We start from the raw sequence: 24,853 nt of genomic DNA, 5'->3' as shown, positions 1-24,853 counted from the left end.
AGAGGTAAGATTCCTTCCACAAGGAAATAATAAAGTCACTGGAGAGAAGGAAAGGAAATTCAGGAGTCATTCTCTCATTCAGATAATATATACTGAGTGCCTATATATCAACATTTAGTGAGTAGAGATAAAAATAGAATCTCAAGAGAACAAAAAATAATGGAAAGGTGGAGAGTGTGGGGTAAATGAGGAATACAGAATTATTGAAGAGAGTGACAGTTGGGAATAGTAAGAAGGAAACCAAGAGTGAGCAATCATGACACACAAAGGTCAAGCCAGATCTGCACTGAAAATGTTCATTGGACTTGGTAAGAGCGGTTTAGTGGAGGGCAATAGTCTAAGAAATAGAATTAGCCAAGGAAGAAGAGGAAGAAGAAATAGGTATTTCCAGTGAAAACTACCTTATTTTTTTCTGATAAGAAACAGAGGACAATAGGACAAGAAGACAGAGGATAAGAAAAGGAAGAATGCTCTTTTTAGGATAAGAATAATGTGAATTTAGAATGAATGACAGAAGCTAGCAATAGGGTAACCAATTGTCTTGGTTTTCCTAGCACTGAAGTTTTCAGGATGTGAACCTCCAACGTTAAAACCAGAACAGTTCCAGGAAAATTGAGCAGTCCTCAGAAAACCAAGATAGTTGGTCATGCAAGTAGAAAAAGATATATTGAAAAACTGGACAGGAGAAAGTGGAGGTAATTTGGGGGGGGGAAGGTCTGTAAAATAAGGAAATGCATCTTAAAGGTCTCATCAAACTTAAAATGCCCAAAATAATATTTGATACAATTCCATTGTTGAAACTAAAAATTAAACAATTTGAGGTGAAGGGCCATCCATTGTAAGAGACCACTTGTTTGCCCCTCGAGTTATTGCCAAGGACTTAGTTCCACTACAGCTGCACAGTTCATTTCTTAAATGTGACTCATTGAGTATTAAAATTGAGTTTAACAAAAAGACAAAGGAATTTCTGTCATTACAAAGACATAAGCACCATTATTTTCACATTATTGCTTGAAATTAAGAAAGTAGATAGAAGAGAAGGTTACATGATTATATCTTCAGAATTTAGTACAATTTAGACTAAATTTTGTAAAAGGGTAAAAACACAGACAAAAGGGAAGAAATGCTTCATGAAACTGAGAGGATAAAGAATATTATAATGTTTGTGATTATGTGAAAAACAAGCAATAATGTATCATATTAAACATGGTTATATGAAAGATTCTCCATTTATGTAGTTAGCAAATTTTGAGCACCTATTATGTACAAACACTATTTTAGGCAATGGCTAGCAGTGGTCCTTGCAGCATGGAGTTTCATGAGAGATAAATAAATATAGTTAAGGAAAAGATTCTGTATTAAAATAATGGAAGATCAAAATTTCAGCATCTAATAACTTACCATGAACTTCATGCTCTAATATATTGCATTTTAAGAGGATGGAAGATGGAGACACTTTTAAACAAAAATATGAACATTCAATGCAAAAAACCTTGATTTTTTGATAATAAGCACCTTGTTTCTCAAAGAAAGACTATGTCGAATGAGGTTTGGGAAAATACATGTTCATATACAACATTGATTTTCTCTTTTAGGTTATGGTTAATATTTTATCAGCAACTCATTTTGTTCATATTATGATATAAAAAGTTATTGGATAAGGATAACTTCCCCCATACACATAACAGAACATAGTTTTACAATATTTAGATATCAATATTCAAATGTTAAGGTAATTACTTCCTTAAATAGATACAATTATTTTCTTTAAATATCATCGTCTCCATACCTTTCTCTTCAGTTTTCCAAGATAGACCCAAGGGTTCACAATAGGTATGTGGAGGAATTAGAAGCAATTAGTAAAAATTTAGAGCACCTCTGTGTAAATAAAATAATATTTTATTGTATAAATGAGAAAAAATAGGCTTACTGAATTGATGTTTTTTCTTTAGATTTTTTTTATACTGGGGATTGAGCCTAGTATTTTTACCACTCAAATATATCCCTAGCTCTTTTTAGTATTTATTTTGAGGGAGGTCTTGCTATGTTGCTGAGGCTGGCCTTGAACTTATGATCCTCCTTTCTTGGCCTCCTCAGTTTCTGGGATTACAGGTGTGGGCCACAATACCTGGTATTCTTCAGCTTCCTAAGGTTTAAAAAAATTACATGAAGCCCTTATGATGTTATGGTAATGGTAAATTCCAAAGTAAATCAATTTATTTTGAATGTTAAATTATTTGATGGCTATTGCTCACAGATTATAAATACTGGCCAAATGGGTGACTGATTCCTTATTAATTAATCCATTCAAAATTATTCATTTTAAACCTATTATTTATAAGGTAGGGAAAATTTAAGGACTTGATCTCTATCTTTAAAGAGTCAATCATTTGGTTAAGTACATACATTTTTGGTGTATTTTTTAATATTGTGAATGTTACTCCAAAGAAAATTGAGGTATAGATAAATTAGAGTGTACTTAAGGCCATTGATTGATTGGATACTTTCAATCCAAATGTTGAAATTCCTAAGCCAGTCTGATAGCAAAACAAAACAAAGACTCTTTGAATCATAGTAATTTTGAAACTATGCAAGTAGAAATATCTCATGGATATGAAGCAAATCAGAAACTTTAAAAATACCTGAAAGTAATGGAGAAGAATTGAGGAATTGATGTTTCCAGAAAATAAAAAGATATATATATATATATATATATATATATATATATATATATATATATATATATCACCAAAAACTAATAATAACATAAATAGAAATAGCTCAGAACCACATGTGGAAGGGATGAAGGGTGAGGTATTGACTTATTTAAGGTACCTCAATTAGACAGGGACAAGATGAGCACTGTGGGCCCAGGTACTGACATTAGAGGTAGAAAAACTATTTTCTTTCCTCTAGGGACAGGGGATACAGGATCCTTTTACGATGGACGAGAATAAATCACAGATGTATTTCAATCATGTACTTTCCCTGGAGCTAAATTTTACCTATAATCCCATTGAAGTGGCAAACTTCTATTTGTGTTAATCAAAATGAAATCTGATGGAATGATTGTATATGATTCCCATATTCAGAAACAGAACTTGACAGAACCATCTTGCAAGCCTGGTTGGAGTGATGAAAAAAATACAGTCCTGAGTGGCAGGAGCCCTGAGGTCTAAGTCTGGTCTGGGCCAGAACCTGGCCACAGTGATCTTGAAAAGGTCACCAAATCTCTTTGAGCCTTTGCACTTTTCTTTGTAAAATGTCAAGCTTTTTAACCACCTTATTCAAGTTTGAATATTCAGTTCTAAAACTCTACCATCAACATATTTAGATCATTAATTGGCCAGAGACCTGTTAATAAGGTGGCAGCTTAAAATGGTCTCTGCTGCACATCATTACTAATGATAAAAATCATAGCCATAGCTTGGCACATGGTAGATTCTTAATAAATATTCTTGAATAAAAAAATCAGAATATCCAGTTAGAAAACCAGGATGTGTTATATAGATAGGCCAGTTTTACTTAGAAGCAAAATAAGGTTTCCATCTGAAAGTCTTAGGTTTATGTGTATGCATATCTTCTTTTTTTGTTATTTCATCTAAAAGTCTTATTTTGTGAATCATTAGAGGGAAAAAAAGTTTGCCCATTGGGAAAAATAGAGAGTTCTTATTCTGGGCTTACTCTTAAGTTCTATATACAAAGCTGAGTGTAACCTTTGAGTTATTTCCTGGAATTTCCTTAAGAGGTGGTTCTATTAGCTCTGCTTTTTTTAACCCAGTAGTTTCTTAAAGGAGATATTTATGTCCAAATACTCACAAGTTTCATGATTTGAACTACTGGTTGGGGCTTTTTCTTTGCTCTGCAACATTTTCTAGATGAAAGAACACTAGATGGACCCTAAAATTTAGAGTGATACAATTGTTCCATTCATTCAAAAAATGGTCACTGAGCAGACATAGGCAAGGACATTAACATAGTCATATCTGTAATTTGATCAGTATTTAATAGTGTTGTCATCCTATAGTATCATTCTGGTTCCCATATTATTTCTACCTCATCTATATGCATCCTATTTTGTGTCTATGTCTAGTAAGAGGGTTGTTGAACACAATTCTGTCACCATAATGATCCTCCTCATTTTAAAGAGCCATCATATTTATGGAGACTCAAACACATAAAAATATTTTACCAAATGCTAACTTGGGGGGACAGTCAATGATCAATTAATTCAAAACCACTTTTTGAAAAACGACAAGGATTTAGAAGTGTGGTATGTGACATGGTGACAGGAATATTGCTTCAAAGAATCTAAATAAATTTATAAGGGTTCATGAAATAAAGAAATGTGAAGAAAGAGGCAACAGAACAAAATCCAAAAGACCACATTCATCTGGGATAGCTACCATTAGAGAAGTTGTGAAAATGGGCATGTAGGCTGAAAAGTAGAGGTCAAAATCATCTTTTAAAAAAATGTAATAGGGGCTGGGGATATAGCTCAGTTGGTACAGTGCTTGCCTCACGTGTATAAGCCCGGGGGTTCAATCCCCAGCACCACACACAAATAATTGTAATAATGCTTAACATGAGATCTGTCCTCTTATAAAATTTTAAGTGCCAACATCAGTATTGCTAACTATACTCTATGCTGTATAGCAGATCTCTAGAACTTATTCTTCTTCCATGACTGAAACATTATATCCACTTAGTAACAATTTTCCCCAACTTCTAGCATCCATCTTTCTATTTTCCACTTTTATGAGTTTGATTACATAGTCATCTTTAAATAAGGTGATACAAAGTTTCCATCTTATTTTTTTACTCCACTATTTAGTAAAAGTGAAGATAAGGGAATGTAATATCAGAAACATGTAGCCATTGTTTCAGATGGTCAACCACATGCACCAAAGAATTAATTTTTAAATGGGGTTAATCAATTTGAAGCAAAGCTGAAGAATGGTTGTATTTTAAGGCTGAAATTAATTTTTAAAAAATCTAATTACACTCAGTGAGAAAACATTTTTATGTGTTTTTTTGGAAGAATTTGTTTAACAAACTCCTTGTTAAGATTTAGTTTTCTGGGAGTCTTTTAAGATAAAAGTTTTATTCTCTGAGACAAAGGACATGGGCTAGAATAGAGCCCAGGCTGCTTGCAGGTCTGTGATATTTTGGAAGAATAATTTAGTGCCCACACAGCATCTTGAACAGCTGTTTGACACTCAGTCCTAGGACTGGGCTGTTTCCAACAACCACTGGGGAAGTCACTTCCTACTGACAATAAAGTTGTTAAGCTCTGAACTGACCTTGAAGAATCACTAAAAGCATCTTTATCTGTTCCCATGACCATTTAGAGAATTAGGTCTTAGATCATTTAGCCTAAACCCTAAAATCTGGAAATTCCTTCTGAAGTGATAGCACAAATGAATGGATTAATAGAAAATCCAGGGACAAATTAATTTATATCTGTTCTTGAGAGGCTCAGCCAAAATATGAGAATGTCAAGTGTAAATACTGTACCATTTGTGTTGTCTATCAAAATAATCCAAAAGCAGAACCCTTGATTTGCTCTAAGCACATATCTTCAAACATGATCTTCTTCAAGTCTTTCTCATAACCATAAATGGCACTAACAGTTACCTATTTATGCAAACTATAGACCTCAGAGTTATCTTTGACTTTTCTTTTTCTCTTGTACCCACATCCCATCTATCTTAAGAATTATCTCCTTAACCTTCAAAATATTTCTTGATTCAAATAATATTTTACCATATCCATCATTTCCACTCTGGTCCAAGTCATTGTCATTTCCTTCCTAGATGACTTTGCCACCCTCCCAACTTTCTCTGTGCTTTCAGTTTTGCCCCTTCTGGTCAATTCTGTGTACAGTAGGCAGAGTCAACTCCTAAACACAATAAATCATGTCACATCATCCCTGCCGAGAGCCCTCCAGTTATGTCTCACCACACACAGATTAAAATCCACCTCCAAACTAAGGCCTACAAGACCATTAATTATCTGGCTTGTTTGTCTCTCTGTCTCTATGTAGTAGCCTGCTCTTATTTTCCTTGAGGAACACTGCCCATCTCACTTTTCCTTGAATACTCCCAATCTGTTCTTATACTCAGGGTTTTGAATTTGCTGCACATTCTGCCTTGAATGCTCTTCACCAAAGGTCTTTGCTTGGCTCATTCACTCACACAGATCTCTGCCCAAATGTGACCTTCTCAGATAGGTCAATATTCCCCCAGTATTTCTCTGTCCCGGCTTCATTTATTTTTTTTCTTCATAGCACTTACTACTATCTGGCATTATTTTACATATTAATGTATTGGTTTTACAATGTATATCCCATATTAAAATTGAACAACTATGGGTGCAAGGACTTGTTTTGTTTACTACTATATCCTCAACCCCTGCTATAGACACTCAATAAATAGTTCCTGAAAGGATCAATAAGTCTTCAGAATCTTAGTTATACAATTTTTCTGGGCAAAGGAAGAAAAACAGATCAGGGGTTCATTTGTAATTAAAGGAATAAAGTGCTTTGTGAAGGCAAAACACTATACAAATATTATTTTCAAAGTATTTGTCAAGATATCAAAATATTTTGACAAAGTAAAAAGAAAACTTTGGTAGAGAAATCAATTTGTAAATTGTTCACTTTTCATCTTGTCATAGTCATTAAAGAATAGCAGCAATTCCTAGATGACTCCATTCTTACATTTTTGATGATACAGCTACTTTTTAGAAGTTTTCCTCAAATGCCTAGAAATGCAGGTCTAAAAATAAGTCTTAAGTCTCTTCTATTCAGCATTCCTAAATATGACTGCATAGGATATCACACTTATGCAAGTATAATTTCCGCTATTAGTGATGAAGAATAGATCAAAAAGATGTCTATTTCCTCCAACATAGCTAAAAAGACATCTTAAAACAGTCATAACTAAAAATTAGATTTACAGGGGAGCCAAGCTTGTTTTGGAGTTTAGAAACTCCAAGAGGCCAGGTCATTGAATGTTGGAATGAATTACTCTATCACAACCTTTTGTTGTTTTTCAGAGGTGATAGGGGAGACTGCATTTTTCTTAACACAGAGCTGACTTAAATCTTAACATTCACAAATGGCACCCACAGACATTTTCTATTTCTGTGTAAAGAAAAGACAGAGAACTCATCTAGTTACCATATGTACTAAAATGTACCCAAAGCAAGCAGGCCAGCATTGATAATAGAATTAGCTTAAATAAATGTATAATCTACAACATGATTTCAGGATAATTTTATTGAATTTCTGAACCTCTGCCTCACTTCATGGTGACTTCCGAAGAAATCGAACATGCATAATATATGACCTGACAAATGAACAAGTAAACTACTTTATTCAAGCCTTTTCATTTGTCAACAGCATCCAAGTAATAATGGCTTTCTGTCCACTGTTTTAATAATGTATGTATTGATTACTTCCATCTAAATCTTAACCAGAAAATATTGGGAAGCTTTGAAGGTGTCCTTAATGGTCTCTAGGGAAGGGATTATAGAGATTTTTAAATTGAAAGATAAAAACCTAATGACAAACAATTTCACTAGTAAAAATGTAAACAAAAAGTCATTACCTACAGCGTTCTTATAATCAAGACCTAATCCCCTTTTGGATTTGGGATAAGAAGAAAGGAATGAAATAAGCTCATGGTTTATTACAGTTTTCCTTAGAAATTCCCTACTATGATTTGCTCCTTTAAGCCTGTCTCTAGGTTAATCACAGAAGAAGACGAGTAATAAGTATCACTTTAGTGACTGCTCAAGTAAAACAAAGGAAGTTAGTTTTAAAAATATATCTGGACCAGAATAATACTCACTAATTGAAAATGAGTCAGTCTAGTGAGGCAAGTAATGAGGAACTGTAAAAGCCAGGATAATATATTCAAAAGATATAAAAATTGGTCAGTTTATATTTGCTAAGGCACATTTGAGCTTTAATTATTTATAACACTTCACCACATATGGAGCATTATTTTATTAATTAGTCTTGAGAGCCATTCAGTTGTAGTTGTTATGCTGCCCAGCTGGTTTGGGGAACACAGATCCACTCTCCTGGGTGTGAAAATTACTTTGAGGAGTGAGACTACGGTCCCTGTATGGACTATCTTAGAATTACCTACAGGAAAATCATATATCTTTCTACCACAGAAACTGAGACTGATTATATATTTTCACTTGAAGAAAACAGCATAAGAAATATGACATTTTGCTATCAACTCTCATCATTAATATGAAATGATATCCAAAGAAAATGTGAATTATCTTTTTTAAAAAATTCCTGATTTATACAAAATAAAAGCAAATCTGAACAACGTTTGATTATAGTTTCAACATTTGACATCTTAATGGGATATGTGTTCCCATAAAAAGCAAAAACCAAGGGCACTAATAATTTACAACAGATTGTAAGCAAATGATTTTAAAAAGGTGACACTGCAAATACATGGGGAATAAGTTTCCGATTACAAGTGACCCATCTTGATACCAAACATTCTATATAAACAACAACTGAATCAAGAAACACAAATAAAGCTAGGTAATTTATAATCCTATAAAAACAGCAAAGTAAAACAAAAGTCTAATAAAAGTAAAGTACAATATCTGTAAATGACTAGATCTTGAGGGAGCTTTATCCTGATTGTGTTTCCTTTTTCTCTTTCTAACAGACTTCAGAAAATTGGATGGAATGATCCAGTTTCAAGGATTTTCTTTTGTTCTTTTTGTCCACAGCTAACAAGTGTATCACTAACCAGATGACCCTTGCATTATAGCTATGAAAAGGCTACTGCATCAATGTGACAAAACTGAATACAATCAGTGCTAAATTATTCTCTCATTGGCATTCAGGAGTGATGATGCCCTCTGAGGAAAGGAGAGTAAGACACTTTATGACAAGAATTTTCCTTAAAGATACCAAAAGAGACACATGAGATCACTGGGCCAGACTATAAATAAAAACAACATGCATCAAAGTAACTCTACACACTTTACAAAAAGATGCTTAGTTGGGAATAAACAGAAAACCCTGTAGGTAAGGAAGGAACATCACTATTCCTTCTTTCCTTGTCTTTGTTGTTGGTAGACCAGAGAAGGAAAAAGGTTAATGTTAGTTCACTATTTATTTTTCCTTCTTCCCACTCCCTCTCCTTTCTTTTTTTCCTTGATTCCCTTTTCCATTATGTATTGTCTACCATGTACTAGGCAATATGTAAAGTTGTAGGTATAAAAATGACACCTCACCCTCACCACAAAAAGCTTCTTGGAGTATGTGGTATATGCAGGGTGATTGACATTCATCAAATAATCACACATATGCACAATGACAAAGAATGGTTAAGTCATACAAGGAAAGGTAGACAGAGTTATGATAGTGTATAAAAGCTAGATTTGGTAAAATGTGGGCATTACATGAAAGTTTGCATAATGACTGAGCCAAGATGTGAAGGATTAGTAGATGATAATGTGGGCATTATGAGGGTATAGGTGTGGATAGAAAGGGTTTCAGACAGAGGACCAGTATGTTCAAAATGTTACCTGAGAGAAATATTGAGAACTTAAACAAAATAAGACAGTATGACTGGTGTTCTACTAGCAAGGAAAAGAGCAGTAAGAAAAGAAAAGGCTGAGTTCAAACCAGCCACAGAAGACCTTATGCCTCTAACTTGAGATTTTGGCCTTTTTCCAAGGGGATTGAGAAGCCACCAAAGTGTGTGAAGATGAAGACTGATGTAATTCAATTTACATTTTTACATAGACTAGTCTGAGTGAAATGTAGAGATTGCAGTGTAGGGGTGGTAAGAACAGATGCAGAAAGGTTAAGAGAAATAGGTTTCGTAACTATGGTGAGGACAGTAGTACAGAGTTGCAAAATAGTTTGGAGGTAAACTGACCCATGGATGTGGTAACAACTGAAGGCTGGAGGTTGGTCACTCTGAAAAGGAACCTTGCTAATTTGCTGTCATGTTGCTTGGTTAGCAGAAAATATGTAGATCCTCCAAGTTTTGAGGTTTTAGAGATTGCAGCAACAAAAAAGATTAAAAAAAAAAGGTTTGAGAGCATTGGAAAACAGGAAAATGTGAGATGATTAAATCTAAGTTGTAATTGGAGGTAGGTAAACATGAAGTAGGACTAGAAGTAATGTGTAAAACACAGAGTTATCAATGGGCTAGAAGTCCTGTTAGGTCAAAGAAAGGTAATAGGTGAGCACACCTGAGTGAACACATGAATCAAGAAAGGATTATTTAACTCTGGTACATGTTACCCTAACTCTAGCATTTACATTTCCCTGAATCACATCATTTGGTGAAATTCCTGAGTCAAGACTGAGAGTTTTAAGTACAAACGTTTTACCACTATTAAAAAGCTACCAAAGCCAATAACCAGGGATAGCAAAATAGTATCTATAATAAAATACTGGCTAAAAGGGACCATGAAAATTATTTGTGACATATCCTCATCTTTCAGTTGCTGAACAAAGTAGTGATGGCAATCAAAATTTATGACGAATATTACTAGTCTCAATCTCCTGATTCCTGGTGCACTTGTAAAATGATTTATTTTCTTTGGTTTCTGGAACTAGATTAAAATTACAGATTTTTACAGAAATTCAATCTCATTTCACCTTATCATATAATGTCTTCTATTTAAAATGTTCACCGTTCTCAATGAATATTTTCTGCATACATACCATTGTTTTGACTATTTATTCAAATAACGTTTAAAAATATAGCAGTGTTAAATTTTATCACACTATAAAAGCTAACTTAAGATTCTTAATTATTCTTGAAAATAGAAGGGAGATATGTGGGATAGAGGAGGGGTATGAGGGGAAGGGAGAAGGAATGGGACAAGGGAAGAATGGTGGAATGAATCAGACCTAATTTTCCTTTGTACCTATATGAATACACTACAGTGAATCACAACTTTATGTATATCCAAGAGACACTAGTTAAAAGAAAAACTATAAAGAGAAGAAAGATTAATAGAATAGAGGAAAGTGAATAGGGAGGATGGAAGGAAAAGAGGAAGTACTGGGGACTAAATTAGAGCAAATTATATTCCATCCTTGTATAATTATGACAAAATGAACCATAATATTATGTATAACTAAAATGAACTAATAAAAAATAAAATGACAAAAGATATTCTGATTTATATAAAAGGAAATAGCTAAGGGAGAAACTGGCAGTTTTCTGGGCATTCTTTTGCAAAGACCCCTGGGTCTTCTTACATGTTCTCTTCCCCTTTTGTAATCTTCTATATTCCCTTCTTTGGAATAATGGAAACCCTTGACATTTCTTTGAGATGCCACCTTTGGCTGAGTCTCCATAGAGATGTTTCCTTTAAGTACTGAACATACAAAAGGGGTGCAATTTTATCAAATTTTTGTTATTTGGTAATAATTTATTTGGTTGGCTATTCATTTCTGTTCGTGTGTCTTTTATTCTCATTTCAAAAAGACTTACTGTCAGTGTCCATTCTACATCAGATGTTTTGCTAGGCTATAGGTCTTAGAAGTGAGCAAGGCCACATCTCTGCCTTTCTCACTCAGAGCCTAGAAGAGCAGATAGAAACGTAAAAAAAAGAAACAACTGATCACTGCTGGAGAATGCTAGTAACCAAATCATTATTTTTTAAAATTGTCAAAGTACAATACAAACATTTATCTTCCTTATCCCATATGAATAGTACACTGGGTACTCAAATAGTACATTGGGTATCTTCCCTATCCCATAAGAATATACAAAGATTATTTTCTCATATTTTCCAGATAAAAAAGGAAAATGAAATGATAGAAATTTGCAATTAGCACATTGCAACTTCTAGCAAGTAATCATTAACAGCTGCTAAAATTATACACAAAAGAGAAAACAAGGTATTATGTGTCTCCTGATGATAGAAGAATACGCTAACATATATTAAGCAGTCTTGAAAAAAAAAGCCAAACCTGTTTATGATCAGATAGGTAGGTCACTAGCCACATTCAGTTGGTCGTCACTAGCTACTTATGGATACTGAGCCCTTGGAATATAACTAAGATGACTTAAGATGTGCTGTGGGAAACACATTTTTATATTGATTGCATGTTGAAATGACAATAGCAATTTTATTACAGTTATGTACGAAGTAACCATAGAGGAAACTGGGTAGAATGTACAGGGAAACTTGGTTACTTTATAACTTATTGAAAAAAAAAGGGAAAGAATTTGAGAGATAAATTAGCCAAATGCAATGTGTGGCTCTCATTTCAATTCTCATTTAAAACAAAACAAGAAAATAACAAATTTTGACTGTATGAGAGAAAAAAATTTAATACTTACTGGACATTCAATATTTTGCAACTATTGATTTTTTTTCACAATAGTAGTACCCTGGTTACTTATGAAGAGTTAACCCATATCTTCTTTTTTTTTTTTAAAGAGAATTTTTTTTTAATATTTATTTTTCAGTTTTCGGCAGACACAACATCTCTGTTTGTATGTGGTGCTGAGGATCGAACCCGGGTCGCACGCATGCCAGGCGAGCGTGCTACCGCTTGAGCCACATCCCCAGCCCAACCCATATCTTCTTGAGATACATTTTTTTTTCAGTACTTAAGAACTTTTGTAGTTCTCTGCTTTCCCATCTGTTTCTTTTTATTATAATTATTAGAACATATTAATGGTACAATCTTTTTTGAGACACTTCCTGAAATATTTATGAATAAAGTGACATATGCCTAATTGTCACTTTATTGTAGTTCGCAGTAGGTTTATATGCCTAAGATCTGCTTCAAAATAATGGGGGAAGAAGAGGAGGCATACATGTAATAAGCCTGGCCATGAATTGATGACTGTTGATGTCTGATGAATACATGCGTATTTATTACAACATTCTGTCTACTTTTGTAAATGTTCAATGTTTTCCATGATAAAAAGGTTTTAAAAATAGCCAAAAGAGATGGGCAATTTCTTAAAGGGTATTATTAATGTGGGTGCCTCTGACATTTAAAATATAATGGTGTGCATTATTTATAATTGACCCTTGGATAAGAGTAATAAAAAAAAATCTCTACTCAACTTAATTTTGAACAAAACTAATTTTAAAGTAGTCACTTAATGCTTACTATGTACAAGGCACTAGGGTTAAAAATGTCCTACCCTGTGTACATCATTCTGCTTCTGAACTGCTGGAAAATCGCCTCCAATAGGTGCCTGCCTGCTTAATTCATCATCTTTCAGCTGGAGCCACACCAGCAGTTCCTGAAGAGAGAGGTGCAGACGCTTCCATTGGTCAGAACTGGCTTCCAAATGGGACCTGAAAAATAATAGGGGAAAATTATGTCAAAATATTCTAGAAATATAATTGATGATTCTAACAATTCCTTTTTATTGGTTGGTTATTTCCATAGTGTATAAACCTACTGTGAACTTCATAGTAGAATTCGCTAAAAATCTGACTTCCTGTTTTTGAGAGCCATCATATAGGGTGGGAGGGTATTTGGGTGGCAATTTTGAGGAAAGGCAGTAGTCAGACATTTATCTGTTTCCACATTTATCATCTAAAGACTTGGGGCATGACATATACACCGAAATTGATCACTTTTCCATCCCTATTATAGTCAATAATTCTTAATGTTTCTGGTAGAAAAAAATGGATCCAGTGACTAATAAAAAACCCTCCATATTCATGTGACTCATGCTCATACTGGAATTCTTTCTACTTTGAGAAATGGAAAGGTCTCTCCCCACAATTTGACTTTTCCATTTCTACACCCTAGGCAGCCTTTTCCATCGACTCCTTCCGTCTGGCGTCTGTTCCTTTCTGCTCCTCTTCCATATGCTTCTCCTTTGCCTCTACCCTTCTTTATTCCTGTGCACCTGGGATTTGTTTTCACCAAGTTCCGACATTTTCTGCTTCATTTCCCTTGTGTAAAATGTACTGAGACAACAACTCACGTGGAAGAGGAAAATCAGACGTTTGTCTGAAAGCTTCTCCCAAACATGAATAATTAAGGCAGTAGACTGAGTGCTTTACCATCAACTGTATTTAGAACATGTAAATCCTTAGAAGCCATTTAAGAATATACAATGAATGATCTGTGCTATAAAATCCACATTTCACTTGAGGATGAGAAGCTAAATGAATAAAATAAATCATCATCGAAAAAACAAAGAGGAAAGGCAGGATGTTAGCAAAACTTTATCCTCAGGTAAATCTGGAATTTGCTGCGTCACTCTCGTATTACCAGCAAGCACTAATTAATTCATAAAATTAATGCTGCCTATAATATAAATATAATAAACTCTCCAATGCTGCAAAGTTTGAAATGTAAAGTAAACCAGCCAGGTAGAACAACATTTCCTTTGGCCATTTGATAACTTGGCCTAACATATCAAATACAATTCTCCTTCTGGTCTCAGTCTGAAAGAATCACCAAAGAGTACCTATTACTGAAATTGAATTGTTTCAAACATTCTGAAGGCTAATATGAAAGTCTTAAAAATGTGCAAATACAATGACCTGCAAGCTTAAGTTTGAGGAATTCATACTAAGAAAATAACTGGAAAATCACACCAAGATATAATAGAAAAATTTTTATTTATAGCATCATTGATGGCTGTTATAAAGTAGAAAGAAACTGAAATATTCAATATTAGGGAATTGGTTACACACATCATGATGAATTCATACAATGAAATGCTATGTAGTGTTCCGTATAATAATATAGGTAAATATTTATGGATGTGGAAAAGATCATGTCAGTTATAAAAATGAATATAATCTGGTAAATGGATGGAACTAGAGACTATCATAATAAGTGAAATAAATCAATCACCCCCAAACCAAAGGCCAAATGTTCTCTCTGATATGTTAATGCTGACTCACAATAGATGGGGTTGGGGGAGAGGAGTGGAGGTTCACCTGATTGAACAGGGGTGGGGGTGGGGGGAAGGGAGACATATGGGAATGAGAAAGACAGTAGAATGAATCAGACATAACTTTCCTATGTTCATATATGAATACACAACCAGTGTAACTCCACATCATATACAAAAACAAAAATGGAAAGTTATACTCCATGTATGTATAATATGTCAAAATTTATTCTACTGTCAAGTATAACTAAAATGAACAAATAAAAAATTACCAAAAATAAATAAATCAAAGTTAACAAATACCATTAAAATGAATATAATCTATTCTTCTATTTTTCTAAAATGTTTATGTGTGTGCGTATTTGTGTGCACATGCTTAACAATGCATGAAAAATTCTTGAATGAAAACCATGTTATCCCTCAGAGATGGATTTACAAGTGATCTGTTTCTTCATGTTTATCCAAATCATCAGAATTTTCTTTCTATAATGCATAATAAAAACATCATATTCAGAAAAAAATGGTAACTTCTATCAAACAAGAGAAATCGAGTTGTTAAAGATTCCAAGGGTATTATTATCTAATCAGTGAATCATGACACACCTAAGTATCATGAATAGTGCATGCAGACTACAAACAGTGTGGAGATAATTCTCTCATGTTTCTATTCCTTCTTTCCATTTTAATTATCACTTTTCTGTGATAAACCTAAGTGAGAATTCCCTATGCAAAATTTTAGCTGTTTAATGGCATTTAATGAGTACTGGTTGCAAGTATTCCCTGGGGTGTCTAGAATTTTAACTTGGGCCCCTTGAGGTCCAAAGAGGCTTTCTAGCAAGACAGTTTGAAAGGTAGGAAGAGAGAGGAACAGTCCAGACATGGAAAAGTAGCCAATGGTAGAAGAGAAACTGATTAAATAAGTATTTATTAAGTGTCTCTAAGTTCCAGTGAAGCACTGATTAGTAGGAAGATGGGAAGAAAAGGGAGAATAAAAGAAACCTAATGCTTGGATTCCCTTTATCTGGTATAAGAAACAAATACTGACTTCTAAGAGAGGAATTGGTGAAGGGCAGGCTGCCCATGGTGAGACCACAAGCTGCTGCTTTTTTAAAATAAGGAAGTGCTACAACTTCAGTTCTAGGTTAAATGGTGCTGACTAATTATTAGTGGATCAATGAACCCCTTTGTGTTTCTTAAAAGGGAAAAATAACTAAAAGACTTAGGGAATCCAGTTTTAAAGATCTAATGGTAACTTAATAGCATGATATAATAAGGCTCTAAGAAGTCAGGGACAGAGGACAGTCAAGAGACATCACAGAATAGAAGCAGAAGGACCTGGAACACCAAAAGATAAAAAGCTCTCAGTTATCTGAGTGAGGGGACTTTTCCTAAGTTGTGAAGTTAGGTAAAATTGCAGAATGTTTGATCATCCTAACTACATATCAAATGACTGTTTCTTTGCTTTCCCTCCTAAGGCACAAGAGTAAAAGAAAAGATCTGACATGAGGACAAAAATCTACGCAAAGGACAGGGGACAGTGGTTAAGGGCTGGAGAAGAGAAAGCCAGTTAGACAATGGTTCCCACCTTAATGTATAACAAGGTATTCAGTCTAACACTGTTATTCTTAAACTTTAGTGTGCATAAAAAACTCTAGAAGCTTGTTTAGATTCCAGATTCCTAGATCCCACCTCCAGAATTTCAGTATTTATAACAAAAATCTATACTTTCAACAGGAACCTTCACAACTCTGCAAGTGAGCTCCAGGACCACTGTTTAAGAACTTTTGAAAGTATTTGTGATAAAATGTGACTTGTTGTTCTCAACAGGGCAAAGGTGGTATTTGTTAGTTACATGATTTTAAAGGAGATCTAAGTGTAATGAAACACTGTGAGCTCATTAAATATTTTCTTTGACCATGTTAAGCTTGTAAAAAGTTTTTAAGACATATTTCTAGTACATTTGTTGGAAGCAGTTGCTCTATATTTATTTTTGTGAGTGTATACTGAATATTTCAAAATGATTTACCTATGTTTGTGTTGGGAATGTCTCTTCCTGAAAAGGTTTCTTTGGATATGGAATGATTTTTTTTTTGTATCAAAGGCTGTTACATCATAGGTTAAATATCTTATTTTGCAATTTGGAAGATGCAAGGGTAAAAAGACAATTGCTGAAGCACATAACTTGAGTGATCATATTTAGACATGGGAAATAGAAATTACAAGCCCAAAGGGGAGTGGGGGAAAGGGCATGGGGGTAGGAAAGATGGTGTAATGAGACTGACATCATTACCCTAGGTACATGTATGGCATGAATGGCGTGACCCTACTTTATGTACAACCAGAAAAAGTAAAAAATTGTGCTCCATTTGTGTACAATGTATTGAAGAACATTTTGCTGTCATGTATAATTGGCTGGAACAAATAAATACATTTTTTTAAAAAAAATTACAAGCCATTCTTAGATGAGGAAATCAACTTACTGGCTTTAACTAGATATTCTGGATACCTGAGCAAAAACACTGTTTTTTAATTGTCACATATACTCTATTTATCCTTACTTATTCAACAGAAAATAAAAGAGGTGATTGAAGGGGCACACTTAGCTTCTATCCATTTTCTATTAATCTTTATTAGTGAAGACAAGAGTGTAGGGGCTACTAGCTTTTAACAAGGCAAGTGCTCATCTTTAAAAAGCAGATAATTTCCACAACTTGTAAGGTTTAGATAAAAAGCAGAACCTTCAAGGTATGTTGGGATGTATTGCTTAGTCTTTAAATAACTCTTTGGGGATAGCACTCTAAGAATTATAGGGGCTGATAAAGTGATTGTTATTTCTCTAGATACAGATATTTCAAATGTGATTTGGTTGATGCCTATATTGAAATCCTTAATAAAACTTTACTTTGAAAGGCACATATTCTTAAAGCAAAATGTGTTATATTGAATTCATTTTTCACTTTGACTTCTTGTATAAAACTAATGATATATACCCATATATATTTGGTGCCTTGTGTAATAAAACAACACTTGAACATACAGAAAGAAAAAGTACAAATTCAGAAATAATAAAGAATCACTGAAATTAAATGGGAGCTAAGAGGCTTTAAATAAAGAGAGAGAATTAAGCCTAAAGATAAATAAACCTTTTTTTCCAGATTGTCTTGAACTTCAACTTCCAAACATAATTAACATTCCAAGAGTGAGAGAAAGAAGGTCAGAGATACTCAATGTCCAAGTTGCATTTTTCTCAAAAGTAGAAAGACTCTGCCTCTTTTTGTTCTTTCTTTGTTCTCCACTATAGAAAAAATTTTAACTAATCTAACTTCTAATACCAAATACTTCCAAAGAGATGTACTGCTGCTGTGGATTATATAATGTTGGTGTTCTTGCCTCTCAAATTAACGTTCAAAAATTTATAAATGTGAATGTTTTATATAATATTTACAAGTTTTTCTTCCATATATAAAAATCTTAGAAAACATAAACTTTGCTCAAGTTATATTGATAATATATGATTCTCATATTTAACAGTATTACAATAATCTGGAAAAAGTCTGGTAACAGTCTGAATTTAAGTCTTTTTGAATTGTATTTATATGAAATATTAACTTGACCACTTCTCAAATCATTAATATCACTGACTACTTATTTCTCCTTATACCTCAGGGATAAGATGTGATATAATACATATGAAATGGATGGCATATACTTTTATTTTTTTTAATATTTTTTAGTTGTAGATGGACAAGATACATTTATTTTATTTTTTTATTTTTATTGTATGTGGTGCTGAGGATTGAACCCAATGCCTCACAAGTGCTAGGCAAGCACTCTACCACTGAGCCACAACCCCAGCCCTGGTATATACTTTTCTTGGATTAAATTGTGAGATAGAATTATATAATTAAAGTATTCTTTTTTACTGGAAGATGTCTTATTGACTTTTTCTTACATCCTGTATTTTAAATTAATCAATTTCATTTAAATATAGGAAAACAAAGGTAGAAAAATTCTATAATTTGGCCAGGTTCATAAAGGGCAAGTGCATAATTAAAAATAATAGCATTGTAGAACTATAAGAGAACTTGACAAGATCACCTGTGTTTCTGGTTAAACCTCTTAATTTCAGTGAGGGATAGGATTGAAGTCTGAAGCAGTTAAGTGACTTTCTCAAGGTGGCATGCTAGGTAGCAGTTAAGTGACTTGTTTAAGGTGACATGCTAGTAGAAATGGAGCTAAGAAGAAAAGGAGCTTAATGACTAAGTCACTCAGCTGCTGGTCCAAGATTCTTTCTATTGTACCTTACTAATAAGGAATAATTGCTGAAAAGCAACAATTTAGAATTTGGAATTTCTTCATTCGTATAGTTTAGGTGGAGGAGCAAGAGAGCCTTCTGAAACAACTTATAAATACTTAAAGGAACTTGTTATCAAATGAGTATATATATATATATATATATATATATATATATATATATATATACTTTTTCTTTCTTTTTGTCATATTGGGGATGGAACCCAGTGCCTTGGCAAGCCAGGCATATTACTTTACCACAGAGCTATACCTTAGACCCTCATGTGTAAATTAGGATTGTATTAGGAAGACCTGGTGAAAGAAAAAAAAAAAAAAAATATATATATATATATATATATATATATAGAGAGAGAGAGAGAGAGAGAGAAATGTTCATTATGGAATTTGAGTCAAAATTTAGAGCATGATACAGGAAAATGGATGGAACTTGAGATTATCACGTTAAGCCAAATAACTTGAACTCACAAGGTTGAGGGTCTTATGTTTTCTCTCATATAAGGAAGCTAGAGAGGAAAAAGAAAAACAAGGATTGGAATGGATCTACTAAACATCAAAGGGAGATCAGTGTAGAGGAAAGGGACCAAGGGGTGAAAGGAATGGTGTGGGGTGGGGGGCGGGGGGGTAATGCTTAAGAATGATATTGATCCAATTTTATTGTATGTATGTACGAATAGGTAACAACAAATCCCATGCATATTTACAACTATAATGCACAAATAAAAATGTGGAAAAATTTAGAGCATGCATGGAGAGATGGTGTTGTGTGAAAACCAGGATATACACATATTCACATGAAAAAATAAGGAAATTGTTCGAAAGCAAGAAGGGGATTAGAAAGCAGAATCTACTTGGCTTAGAAAATCCAGTTGGGGAACTAGAATTCTGCTTGGTAAAAAGCAAACTGGGGACAGGAGATGAACAGAGAATGAAAGGGGTTAGCAAAGGTTTATGTGACATAATTGGTAGAGAATGGTGTGTACACTAGATTCTAGTGACTAACTTCATGAGAGCCATATTTTTTTCTTCTGCTTTGTTCACTAATGCATCCCCAGTGCCTAGAAGAGTGCCTGATATGTAGTAGGCACTCATTAAGTATTTGTCAAATGAACAAATAAATGATTGAATGAGTACAATGTGTGCATGACAAGATTGTAGCTCTTGAATGAAAGAGTAATATGATGGAAAGTGTCTAGTTAGCATATTCTTGTAAATGTTTAATGAATGGTCTAACTATGTATGTTAATCTATCAGTATGGTATGATATGAAGACTTGAATAAGAACCACAGGAAGAGAAAAGCTGTAGGGCCTAATGAAAATAAATGGAAGGAGAAGAACATGATATAGATCTAGAAATACAAGAGTACCTCTACTGAGCCAATAGAGCACAAAAGGAAATTTCAAAATCATTTGGATTCAGATGATTTCTTTTTCATTAAAAGTGGACACCTGTAAAATTAATGCTTTTATTTTGTGAAATATATAAATGGTTTAAGAATCCCTCAAAAACAATAAACCAACTGTAATTATTTAGTATGTTATAATTTGGAGAAACAAGGTTGTTTTTCCAGGGTATCTCTGGAACTACTTTTTAATTGTGGTGACTTTTCATAATAAAATAACCTCAATGGAGTTACAGATGAGATTTCCCATGCAGGCTTATTAGTGCCATTAATGCTTCTGTATCTAACTCTTCCCAGTGTTCATCTATTCTTTTTCATAATCATCCTAAATTACTATCTCTACTGAGCTTCTTTGAACTGAACCTTACCATTCACTAAGGACTGAGTGATATCCTATTTCAATCAAGTGTCAGGAATAAACTAAATTGCTTTTATGTGAAGAATTACTTCTTTCTTTTTTTATAAGCTGATGCTTATAACACATTCTAAATTATTAGAGAGGCCTATTTAAAAGCCAAAATCATTGATCTGAATATTTAAATTCTCAAATTTGCAGCACCTTAGATAAGCTAAGGTAACTGTTTTCTACTTGATTAATGACAGCAAGAATTAAACTGCAGGAGCTGGCATATGGGAAATTGCTGAGAATGAAGAGCCCATATTTTGGCTGACATGCTGTTTGCTGCTTTCAATTCTCCTTTTATTTCATCAAGTTCATATGAAGGAGAAAAAAGGCACTGAGTGATGTTCAGAACAGTTATAGCACCTTGCTTTTTCTTTCCTGCAAAAAAAGAATAACTTTCTTTTCTTTACCTACCAATATCTTTTCCATCTCACATGTTTCATTCCTTTTTAATGACAGATGTTATGAAAGTGGCCTTTGTAATTACACACTGTGACCTCTCTTAAGAGTTTAAGCTGTAGAAAATGAATGGAGCCTCCCCAGCTTTGAAAATGCCATTGCCATTATTGCCCCCACCTCATCACCAACACATGGGTAAGAAAAATCATGAACAGAATAGAGAGATAAAAACAAGTGGCTTGAAAGCTAGGGTATAAACTTGGGGGAAAAGCCTTATAAATAATAATAAATACTTTTCTACTCCCAGAAATCTGCTTCTCTATTTCATCTTTTCCATTGTGTATTTATCTTAAAAAGGTTTCTTGTGTACTCTGTGGGATAATATGACGATTAAAAACTCAGATACTAAAGTCAGATACTCTGTGTTTAGATCTTGGATCTGTCACTTGCTAACTAAGTAATCTTTGGAAAGTTATAAACACTCTATGCCTCATTTTCTTCAAATATAAAGAGAGCATAATAATGAAATCTACCTAGGTTTGCTGAGAGCATGAAATGGGTAAATAATGTGAAGCCCCTTTGGCATAGCATGTGTTAGCTGCTATCATTATAATTATTTTGTATTACGTGCAAAATTTTATAATAGTACTTTTGAATTAATAAAATGTCAGGGTTTTTCTCCTCCTTATACGAGTAGATACATTATATGCTGAAACTTTGGACAATTGGGAGAACTTTAAAGAATAAAGAAATCCTTCCTTTCTGTAATCTTATTTTCTAGAGGAATTGACTCCTCTCACTATTTTGGTGCATTCTCTTGTAACTATTATTGAGTTCATTGTCCTTTTTACCTCTTTCTACTACCAATCCTTTTATAGACAAAGACAAAATCATGAAATATCTCCAGAAAAAAGTAGATAAGGAAAATCAATTGATCAGAAAGCAGGAAGCTTAACTTCTACTCCATGCCACTTGGTAGATTGTTTAGGTAACAGTAGGCATTTCACAGACTTGCTCTGCTCTCTTATCCCTTTACTGAACTATCTTAGCAAAATGGTATGGCAAAGAGCTTCTCTCTGCTTTCCTTACAATGATGTTTGGATCCATCCATCTCAAAAGAAAGGTGGTACATATAATGGGGCAAAGTAGAAACTAACAGGTGAGTATAGAATTAAAAGCTCAGTATACCCACATAGGATGTGTTTTTAAAAAATCTAAGAGGAATCAAATGACAAAAAGTGGCTATATTCTCTCAGCAGCAGGAGCTATGGAGAGGGTTTATCTAAACTGTTAATTATAATGAGTTCTGATATTTAAAGAATGTCCTCCGGTATGAATTTTGAGTAATGCCAAAGAAAGAATTCCATAATAAACATCCGTTAATTTTATCACTTTTTGTATAACCCTGTGATAAGCCAAGAGAGAACTCTATGAAATTAGAAGAGCTGTACTCCTCATTTAAATTCACTCTAATGTCTTAATATGCATCTCTCCTGTGGTTATAAAACATCACCATGTTAATCTAACCTGAACCCTCAAGTATCATCTCCATTCCAAGCAAATGAATGATTCATTTATTCAAAATAAAATGAATCATTCCAAAATTGGGTGATTTACATAAACATATGAGATATTAGCTACTTATGCTAAGAAAACGAGGAAAATTTTGTCATTTTAATTCATCTCTGGCTTTTTTGCTGCAATCTTTTCCTACCTAATGTTGAGAGATTTTTTCCGCAGCTCACTCCACTTGAAGTTCATGTTATCCAGACGTCTTTGTAACAGTGCCGCTTCATCAGAACCTTCCAGGGATCTCAGGATTTTTTGGCCATTTTCGTCTAGGTTGTGATAGATATCTGTGTGAGCTTCGATTTCTCCTTGGAGGTCCTATGGGGCAGCAGGAAGAAGGATACATGCAGAATTATTGAACGAAAGAAACCAGCTGTGAATGTGAATTTGGAGAACTACAAAAATAAACTATGAAAAAAAGAATAAACTATGAGTTCAAAAGACATTTTAATCAGTCCCATATGAGATGATATACCCCAAATCACTTTTCTTGGTATATTGTCTCATGTTATTATGTAGATTGAAAATGAACATCTAATTAGGTGTAGTAAATTTATTCCTTGTCATTATGAGTTGGAAAGTAATATATTTGTGACTTCACAAATTTCATAAGTTAAATCTTCTAGTCCATGGATAAAATATATTGTTTTATGGAAATGGTATAAAATAAAATTATATGGAAAAGTGCATCCCGGTGCCAATCATTTCACTAAAATATGAGTCAAGACGTATTTTCCATTTACATAGTAATCTGTAAGGTTGACTCTGACTATAAAATCATATAGAGATGAATAAACAAGGTTGTCCTTGGTCCACAGCACAAACATATTAATGGGACTCTATCAGAGAAGCGAGTCTTCTTGACAACACACGTTAAGTTCACCTTGGTGTTAGAGCATCATACATATATTATAGCATCACACATTTATTAGCAAAATCTCCCATTTAAAAATGCCATCATATTTCTAGGCTTGAGAGGTGGAAAGTTCATAGGACCTTGGTAAAAGTTATGATAAGAGGTACACATTTAAGTTCATGTGTATAGACACAGATTAAGAAAATTATCATAGGAGAAGTATCTGACCTTTACATGGTATGTCTTCCTGTGTAACATTTTCAGCTTGAGCCGGGGACTACAGCACTGATCCTGTTGCATAGCAATCCTGAGAAAACCCAGAAACTGAAAGTGCCCTGCTTTAAAATGCCAACTTTGCTTACATTCTGTTGACAGAATGAGTTTCAGAGCACAGGCCTCACCAGTCAATAATAATAAACGGCCACTTTGTACTCCTAGCTAAACGGTAGCCAGGCGTGTGGATGTGGGAGGGACCTCAAAGAGAGGAGGCCTGGAATATGCAACTGACAGTTTATATTAAACAGCCAACTTTTCTTATCATTTCGCCATTACAAGCCAGAGACATTATAAATTCATTTTATATATGTGTTTCCCTCCTTGTTCCCAGCAGAATAGTCAAAGCCAAAGGAACATTCCTTAGAGAGCTGCCGGGTACCAGCATTCCTTTCTGCCTACACAATGAATGGAGGCTTTGTACATTATCTGACTTGCTCTTAGAGATTTGTATGCTTCTGTTCAACAAGTTTAAAAATTCATTCTGAAGCTCCAAACAATTGGATTGATCTGTGTAACTAGAAAAGTTTTCTTTTTTCTCTCTCACTCTTTCTAAAATTGAATTAAATTACTCTGCTAAAGTAAGGGAGAAAGTGGCAAGAATAACATGTTAGAAATTCTGAAGAACTAGCTCACGTTTTCAGGCACAGCCTCTTAAGATGCAGAAGTTTGAGTGCTGCAGAAGTAAGGTAGATGGGCAGTGAATGTCTCCTGTTACTATTTTTGGCAGCCAAAGTACCC

General features: G+C 33.9%; 1 protein-coding gene across 11 annotated transcripts in view; it reads right to left on the bottom strand.

The window, feature by feature from the left end:
- Dmd (dystrophin) overlaps nucleotides 1-24,853 on the bottom strand; it is a 2,205,817-nt gene that overhangs the window by 371,554 nt on the left and 1,809,410 nt on the right. For all 11 annotated transcript variants that reach the window (XM_058572890.1, XM_046425263.2, XM_046425265.2 and 8 more), the window contains 2 exons: nucleotides 23,129-23,301; nucleotides 13,179-13,335 (listed from right to left, as the gene is read on the bottom strand). In XM_058572890.1, the coding sequence (XP_058428873.1) occupies nucleotides 13,179-13,335; nucleotides 23,129-23,301 (330 nt within the window). The remainder of the gene's footprint in view (nucleotides 1-13,178; nucleotides 13,336-23,128; nucleotides 23,302-24,853) is intronic.

This window comes from Marmota monax, unplaced genomic scaffold (assembly GCF_021218885.2).
Source record: "Marmota monax isolate L192 unplaced genomic scaffold, Marmota_monax_Labrador192_F-V1.1 WCK01_AAM20220418_F8-fsc00075, whole genome shotgun sequence".
NCBI classification, from domain to species: Eukaryota; Metazoa; Chordata; class Mammalia; order Rodentia; family Sciuridae; genus Marmota; species Marmota monax.
The sequence above is the reverse complement of the archived record's forward strand: the minus strand, read 5'-3'. Positions and strand labels throughout refer to the sequence as shown.